The 8,840-nt window shown below is 40.0% G+C and overlaps 1 protein-coding gene across 1 annotated transcript in view; it reads right to left on the bottom strand.

The window, feature by feature from the left end:
- NDST1 (N-deacetylase and N-sulfotransferase 1) overlaps window positions 1-8,840 on the bottom strand; it is a 33,318-nt gene that overhangs the window by 6,348 nt on the left and 18,130 nt on the right. Inside the window, exons 6-11 of the mRNA XM_015819932.1 lie at window positions 8,617-8,745; window positions 6,631-6,813; window positions 5,550-5,646; window positions 4,489-4,612; window positions 3,149-3,323; window positions 2,631-2,801 (exon numbers count right to left, since the gene is read on the bottom strand). Of these exons, the coding sequence (XP_015675418.1) occupies window positions 2,631-2,801; window positions 3,149-3,323; window positions 4,489-4,612; window positions 5,550-5,646; window positions 6,631-6,813; window positions 8,617-8,745 (879 nt within the window). The remainder of the gene's footprint in view (window positions 1-2,630; window positions 2,802-3,148; window positions 3,324-4,488; window positions 4,613-5,549; window positions 5,647-6,630; window positions 6,814-8,616; window positions 8,746-8,840) is intronic.

Below are 8,840 nucleotides of genomic sequence, written 5' to 3'. Positions count from 1 at the left end.
TTCATATTTAAGTGATTGTCCACTAGGACTCCGAGATCCCTCTCACAGTTACTACTATTGAGCAAGGTACCCCCTATACTATACCTGTACATTTGGTTTTTCTTGCCTAAATGTAGAACCTTACTTTTTTCACCATTGAATTTCATTTTGTTAGATAGCGCCCAATGTTCAAGTCTGTCCAGGTCCTCCTGTATCCTAAGCCTGTCTTCTGGAGTGTTGGCTATTCCTGCCAGCTTGGTGTCATCTGCAAATTTGATGAGTTCCCCAAATATCCCCTCGTCCAGATCGTTGATGAAGATGTTGAAACATAGTTATCCATCTCGGGTCTAGAAACTCAAGAGACCCCATGCTTATAGATTAGATTTCAGACCCCAAAGAAACTTTATGTGCTTTCCTGGTTTCTGTCCAAAAGATTTTCAGTAAAATCCTAAATTCAGTGAGGTTACTTCAGCCAACACTCTGAGCTAGATTATTTATGTCATTAGTTTTCCAATTTGAAATGTTTTGCATTTTATTTAGTTTATTATTAAGGCACTTCCACATGGGTTTTTGGACTACTCCAGTTATTTTTATGTCACAATTTGGATTCAACATCTGAGTTAATTTATTTCCATTTCATCTACAATGACCCCCCAAATAACTAAAAATAGGTACCTTGTTTTGTCACCATAAAGACCTGCAGGGTTTGTAGGCAATCTGCTTTCTCATTGTTAGGAATGTGTCAGACACTAAAGAAGTCAGGAGATCCAGGTAGTTCAGATGAGTATAAAAAATGATTACAAGCTTAAGCTCTCTCTAAGAATCTGAACTACTAATGGTCAAAGCAATTTGGCGGTAGATAAGGAATTCAAGGTGGGCTGGATTTAGATCTCTTGTGGACACGAAGGGACTCATGACTGATGATGCATTTGATCCCTCCCTCAGAATCAGCCTGGTCATCTCCTACAGCAGGGGTGTCAAACTGCCGGCCCACAGGCCGGACGCGTCATCCAGAAGCCGCACCCACCCCATTGCCAGCAATGGCAAAACCGTCCCGATACGTTGCGCGACATCATGTGATGTTGCGAGTTTGACATATCTGTCCTACAGAATGCCTGTTTCTCCCAGCTCCTGAGTATCAGGTGGCATATATTCATTTTTGCAGGGGAAAATTGGCTTGTTGGCCTTAGATATCCTTGTACTGCATGACCAGATTTTTCTTCCATACAGTTTCACTGAATATATCGAGCTTACCGTATGGTTGTATGCAAAACGAAGCAATGACAGAACAAATATGTGAACATCCAGGCTGCTTCGTTTCTTTTTCCCTTAGCAACTGTTTCATGCACAAAGAGGTGCTAGCAATTTATTTTGAGGTTTCTTCCCTTTCGTGGGAGGTGAAGACTGAGATTTCTGTTGCTCCACAGCTGAGTCTCTGCTGCTCCTCCACGAACAACCATCAGCATCTTGCTCCTGTTGTATCATTTAAAAAGTATTTCCCTTCCTCTTTCACTCTAGCTTCTGTGGCACAATATATTACTGAGAAAATGCCAGATTGCTTTCTAAATACAATCATGGCCTATGTTTTTAACTGGGAATATTTGTAGGGCTCACTTGCTTGGCTTTATTCTACACGAGATCTTTAAAAGATGTTCTGGAGGCGAGATCCATCCCCACCCTCTTGGTTTTCTGAAAGACCTTCAAAACCTGGTTCTGTAGACTGGCTTGGGGCCCTGATGGGGGCATTCCATGCTGGAAGTGACTAATGGACTAAGAAGATCCCACCTCCATCTTACTCATGTACCGGTTCCCAGTTTAGCCAACTTCTGTTAATTTTAATTGTTTTAATATTTTTATATTCTTGTTTTTATCTGTTGCAAGCCACCCAGAGTCGCTCGATGGTGAGATGGGCAGCATATAAATTTAATTGATTTATTGAATGAATGAATGAATGAATGAATGAATGAATGAATGAATGATGAATGAATGAATGAAAGAATGAATGACCAGAATGTTATCTGTCTCTGGCGAACTGCTTACTATCCCCATGACTGTAAACTTGGGCCTGCATATATGCTGACTCTAAGTTGCAATACCGACTACAGTTGTCACAGGATGTAATAATCGCCTGCTTTTTAAGTACTGTATCAACCCATGAAAGAGATCTGCATTTTGTGGCCAGAAGCAAGTTTTCTTGGAAATGTTCACCATGTCATTAATGGATTTCTTTCTTAATGTTATAAAAACCATGAAAGATAATGTTGGAGTAATAGAATTTTTAATACATTCTGACATTGGCCAGCTGACAAAGTACACAGCTGCATCTCTCATTCCCTTCACTTCAAAATAAAACACAAGCATGGTGATTTTTTTTTTGTCCTATTCTTAACTGATCTCACAGGATAACAATAATTACCATTGGAAGGAACTAAACGTTTCATCCAATTCTCAGGGAATCTCTTTACCGACTTTTCAGAGCCAGGTGGAATCCACATACAGTGAATTCCAACATTCCAGAAAACATATGCATCTTCCATAAGAAACAAAGAGCACTGAATATATGGTTGTGTATATAAACATTCGGCTTCATTGAACCCCCTCTCCATTTTGTTTTTTGAGAAGGTAAAACTAAAGATTCATGACTTGCTTACCTGATTGGCATGGAAATTATTCAACCAGCGTTCAATATGGGTAGCATACCACCCTGGTACTAGGCAACGGTTCTGTAAAGTCCGAAGCTTCTGAGAGGTTTCAGGTCCAGCTGTAATCACCTCATGAAAGGTGTACTTCAGGGCAACTGGATCATCATGTGCCCGTTGATGCTATTAAGAAGAAGAAGAAGAAGAAAAAACAATTGACAGCCCTCTGCTGAAGAGGAACAAGAGACATTCAAAGAAGCAGAAAGGAAACAAGAAAGAGGAAAGTGGAGGAAGGAGAGGAAGACACATGAGATCTAGGAAAAAATTGAGGCACAACAATCTAGAAAGCTGAATTCTAACAGTAAAGGGAAATTGTTGCTTCAGAGAGCCTTGCAGACTGGTGAGCAGGCAGGAAGAGCTTCTCTAAAGACATAAGAGCTGCTGTTATTATGTTTAATATCTACGCTTGCCTTTCCACTAATGTGTAGTGCTTTAGGTCAAGAAGACAACACCAGCATGGAGCAGCTTACCTGATACCAAGAGTAGGCCCGATCTGCAGGATTGATGAGGATGGTGATTACTTTTGCCTTGGAAAGCAGTGCAGCAGCCCGCCTTGGCGTGACTTCTGAATCAAAGTAATTGGCACTCTTCTCAAAATAGAAATCAGAAGTAGTGTTGGAAGGAATGGGGAAAAACTCCATATACCTTAAAAAAAAAACCAGCAGCAGAAAGGGAAAAATAGATTGGGTGAAGCAATGCAGAAATAGTTTCAGATTCTTCCTCAATGTCAATTGTTTATGCCACTTTAAACAGAACAAGGATTAAGACACATCAAAGGTTTCTTTCCAGCCCCAAACCGTATTAGTCAAGACAGTCATTAGAATGTAGCTGATTTTAGAACTTAAGCCTGAACAACCAATGAAGCATTCTTCTGGATCAAAGAATTAACAGACTGCAGTTTATTACATTTATGGAAAAGATTAAGCATACGGCAAATGCAGCATGAACCAATGAACACAAAACAAACAGACCAGCTGTTGAACACCGTTCCTCCCAAGCAAACAGATAGGAATGAATAGTACATTTTGAGAAAGGAGGGGGAAACGTTACAACAGACATGAAACACAAAATCCTGTTTTCCTCATTCACACCTTAGCCCAGTAGAATTAACACATGTTTACAAGGCATCACTGCAGAAACCTGGTGCGGGAATCAGATAAAACCTGTGTAACGATTCTGTGTTTCAGGCTTACAGAGATGGTTGGCTGACAAAGTAGAAGAAGCAACCTGGCTCCTGCCCCTTTGGAGTATCTTACCCCTTGAGGGGAGACCTTCTGACCTTCCCCAAGAGCCTTAGGTTCTGCCAGATGGCTTGGGGTACCAACGGGGGATATCACACTGGAGGTGGTTGATTAATTAAGAGTCAATCCCACCTCCCCCACCTCCTCCCCCCACCCCGTGCATCTGGCTCCCTCCTTCCCCATCTTGTAACTACGATTTTACTTTGCTTGTACTTTAGTTTATTGTGTTAGGAATATTCACTTTTGATGATTTTAATATTTTCCGCTGTAAGATGCCCAGAGTTGCTTCGAAATGAGATGGGTGGCAAATAAAATTAATTAATTAATTAAACAAACCTTAGAAGCTAAATATGTGTATTTCTTCCACAAATCTAAATTCGAAGGGAAGCTTGCCCCTTGCTTGCTAGATATCTGTTTGGTTTTCAGAACATTCCAGCAAAATAGATTAGAAGAATTACAGGCTGTTCCTTCGTTCCTTTGCAGTGTCACTTATGCGCCAAAATATAACTGGAAGGACAGTTCCTCATCCACTCACCCCACCACAAGAGTTGCTACAAAATGAAGCCTACCAGTCAATGCCCTTGTGGTAATTATGTCCGTTGAAGAACTGGATCTCTTCAAAGGTCTCCGAGCTGGGATAGTTACTGCTCAGGTCAGGGTGCATCCCAAGGAAGAGATAGAGGGCAGTGGTACCTTTCAAGGAGGAAGAGAAGAAATGGGGCAGGGGGACAAAGAGCTAAAAAAAACTGCTTTTCGGTCAATCTTCTGTCAGAATTTTACACTCTTGATCGCCGTTTCTCAACCTCAGCAATGTTGAGGTGTGTGGATTTCAGTTCCTGGCATTCTCTGGCCAGCATGCTGGACGGAGAATTCTGGGAGTTAAAGTCCACAGGACTTTAAAGTTGCTGAGGTTGAGAAATACAGATCGAGATATTTCTAGGGATAAGCAGACTCGATATGTTCAGTCCTCAATAAAAAAATGTTAAACACCAATACTAACCCCAGTGCATTTCTTAACTACGGCATATATGATATTTTATCCTACTACATGAGTAAATGGCCTTTTAAACGGCTGTCATCTCACAGGCAAGAAAAAAGCTTCTCGTGTAAAGCCTGAGTCTTTAACCTATATTTTCTATTTCTGTCAGCCTTGTAGACTTAGTCTAAATATTAACAGATTTCCAATTATATTAAATGTTTTTGGCAGTGGCTTCTCCAACTCTGAGGAAGAATTACATTGCCATTGTAAAAAAAAAAATCTCTCTCTAAAATAAATTCAGGTAAAAGGATAAGGTTTTTTTTCATTTATTTTATCCCAGTTTCCTATATTGAACCATGAATCATGGGTAATGACAAATGGCACCAACAATAACTGTTCAATGGCTCACAAATTTTACTCACCATTACTTGAAACAGCCAATTCTCCTTACCCTGACAATAAGTTGAAGACTATTAAACTGCTTATTCTAATAAATACACCTTGAGATGATTTGTTAAGTTTTGGAGTAGTGGATTGTACAGGGTCAGTCAATTGTGGCTTACTTCATATATTATGGTTTAAAATGATACTGTAATCTAATCATTGGGATAATATATTTAAGCATACAGCAGACATCAGCTACTACCATACCTGTCTTCTGAGGACCAATAATTAGCAGCTTGGGGAACCGGTCGCAGGTCTTCTCTTTGGACCAAATGTCCTTGTGGCGCTTATCCTCACAAGGATCCTAAAACATGACCACATGCTGGGAATCAGCCAGGGCATCCAGGGGAACAGGGTTTTTATAGCCCAACTGCTCTTACTGAAGAGCTCTCTCAAAAGCCAGCAATTTCAAGTAGAGGTAGTCCTTGACTTACAACCATTCATTTAGTCACTGTTTGAAGTTACAACAGCACAGAAAAAAGGAGGCTTATGGTTGTTTTTCATCCTTATGACTGTTGTAGCATCCCCATGTGATCAAATTTTGGGCACTTGGCAACTGTATTTACGACAGTTGCACTGCCCTGGGCTCATGTGATCACCGATTGTAATCTTCCCAGCTGGCTTCCACCAAGCAAAGTCAATGGGAGAAGCCAGATTTGCTTAACACCCTCATGATTCGCTTAGTAACTGTAGGGTACTAAGGCCGTAAAATCAGGCAAAACTCACTTAGCAACTGCCTTGCTTAGCGACAGAAATTTTGGCCTCCATTGTGGTTGTAAGTTTTAAGGAAGGAAGGAAGATACCATCTTTTACTTCACTACTGTGCTGGGTCTGCTCCATACTTCGGAAGCTATAGGGTTTTTTTTATGACTTTCCCCCTCTTAAAAGAAAATATACATATATATATATTTCAAAACCAGGCTCTCCCTTCTCCAGGGGACCAATACTGAGATCTAATTATCAGAATACTCTTTTTCTAATCAGATGTACAACTGAAAGGGGTGACCGGATGAGATTTGTTGCTCATCGGATAGAAAGAAGCAACTCTCCTGAATACTGTTGCAAGTCCCCATCCGCTACACATTTCACAGAACGTTATTTCACATCTGCCACTCTTCCTGGGGAGTATTAAGTATCCTGCTGGTCTATGGCCGCAATTAACTGAATTGAACTGAGTATTATATAACAGGCAACTACTTGTCCAGATTTTCAAACCAAGGAAGAGACAAAACAGTAAAACACAGTGGAAATTTTGCAATGCAGGCCCAGGGAGGCAGTTAATGCACACCTGCCAAAGGGGGTCTTTTTCTTCAGAGAATATCTGGAAATACTTCTGTGCCAGCTGCACAGGTGGCAATGTCTGTAACTTCAAGTTAGTCCAGGAGTTCAGAAAACGGACCAAATGTCTAAAGGTGTACAAACCCAGACGGTCATTTCCATAATTGGAGAGGTGAGTCATAAAGATACTGATCTGTGCAGGGGAGGGAAGAAGAGAGGGGGGAGGAAACCAATAGATCAGAATAATTACCATAGTATTCAGGGATTTTTTGCAGTGAAACACTAAACATTTATTTGCAGATGAACAAAAAAAATGTATATGAACTAACTAAAAACCACAAAAAATGCTTTCCTGCATTAAGGGCCATAACGTTTTAATCCACTAGCCCAGAGGTCCTCAACCCCCGATCCATGGACTGTACCGGGCCGCGGCATGCCAGCAATCAGGCCACACAAGCAAGCAAAGCCCCATTTGTGAAATGCAGGCAGCACACAAAACCACACACTCTCCTGTCTGCGGAAAAACCTCTCTCCACAGAACCGGTCCCTGGTGCCCAAAAGGTTGGGGACCTCTGTATTAGCCAAACATCCCAAAGAAGTTTAAAAATGTAGACATGATGAAGAAGAAAAAATCTTTATATTTAGGAAAAGAAGTAAACTATCCTTCAACAATACAAGGCATATCTTCTGTTAATTCACTTTAATTTTTTTAAAAAAAGATTCTCCTTTACTATTTACCTACCATATTTTCTACAAAGAACAGTGCACCTGGGAACCATTTCTGCCCTTTTAAAAAGTATCCAAGCTTATTAGCACACCTTGTGGTATTACAGTAGTGGCCAAAATTGTGGAAAGCTTTGGGGAAAGTGTACAGTAGAAATGCCACCTTTGGTTAAGTTTCCACCAATTTTTCTTCTAATTTCTTTACAACTGTAGCCTTGTTCACTTAATAATACTATTTTACATCGCTTTCTGGGGAACCAGTCAACTCTTTGCACCATTACTTTAATTTGATTACATTTTACAAGCTCACTAAATGAAAGAACACAAAAAAACCCAACCAACTTGATAGCGATCACATAACACACTGACAAATGTCCTCCTCTCAGCTTCAATATATGACATCAATTAACGAATTCTACTGTGATCTGATTGGCTCATTGCCAAAACAAGATGACACCTGATTGGCTCTCTAAACACTCATGCTCACTGGCTACAATCAGATGAAGGAAAGCTACCTGATATCAACCTAAGCAAGTTGTGCTTCCTTTTTCTGGTTATTTGGCTATAACTTTTCATAGAATACGGTACAGATAATTGAACAAACTTTGTTGCATTACATTGTTGATTAAATTATCTTTCCATCGATATATAATTTTATAGTACTACTACCAAAAAAAAGTGGTGTTATTAGCCCTCAAACCTCAAAAATACACTTTTCCCAAAAGGTTTTCACAATTTTGGCCACTACTGTATATTCCATAAGTGGATTAAATGCTGAGTCAGAGAATGCTTTCATCTATTCTAAATTTACTCCCAACTTCAATCAGTTTCTCCCAGTTTTAATTTCTGTTGATTTCAGGGGGAAAAAAATGTTTGCTTGGCAGCACTCCTAATTGTACCCTTACTTAACTTATTTCACTGTGTCCATACCATGTAATAAACTTTGACCAGGGAATTATTGAAATGATATTACTGTTTATGGCTCTTGCTTAACTCTTATGCCTAAAGCCTTTTCAGCTTCTGAATCATTTCAGAATCATTTCTATCTATCCATTCATCCAAACACACACACACACACACACACACACACACACACACACACAGAGCCTCTCCTACACATATACATACTTTTCTGAAAGTTATTCAGCTCTAGAATTTATCAACTCCAGAACCTTTCAGTAGCTAATGGATCTCTAACTTAATCATCATGTTTATATCCCGCCTTTTCTTTGCTGCAAGGGTTCAGTTCATTGGTCCTTGAAGTAATACTTACGGGATTAAGGAGAACAGTAAGAAAAAGCTCGCCTCCATTAATGATTTTATCCAATTCACTCGAGCCGCCTGGATATTCATTATAGAATATGGTATGTGTAAATAATCCACAAGTTTGCCTTGGGAGAACCTAGCAAAAAATGAAGGGAGGTGGCGGGGAGACAAGTAGCAAATTAAAAAAGAATCTAAAATGCACTGCGCTATTTCTTACAAATCCCAGATAAG

Source organism: Protobothrops mucrosquamatus, unplaced genomic scaffold, assembly GCF_001527695.2.
Source record: "Protobothrops mucrosquamatus isolate PMUCROS unplaced genomic scaffold, P.Mucros_1.0 scaffold1020, whole genome shotgun sequence".
Lineage (NCBI taxonomy): Eukaryota > Metazoa > Chordata > Lepidosauria > Squamata > Viperidae > Protobothrops > Protobothrops mucrosquamatus.
The sequence above is the reverse complement of the archived record's forward strand: the minus strand, read 5'-3'. Positions and strand labels throughout refer to the sequence as shown.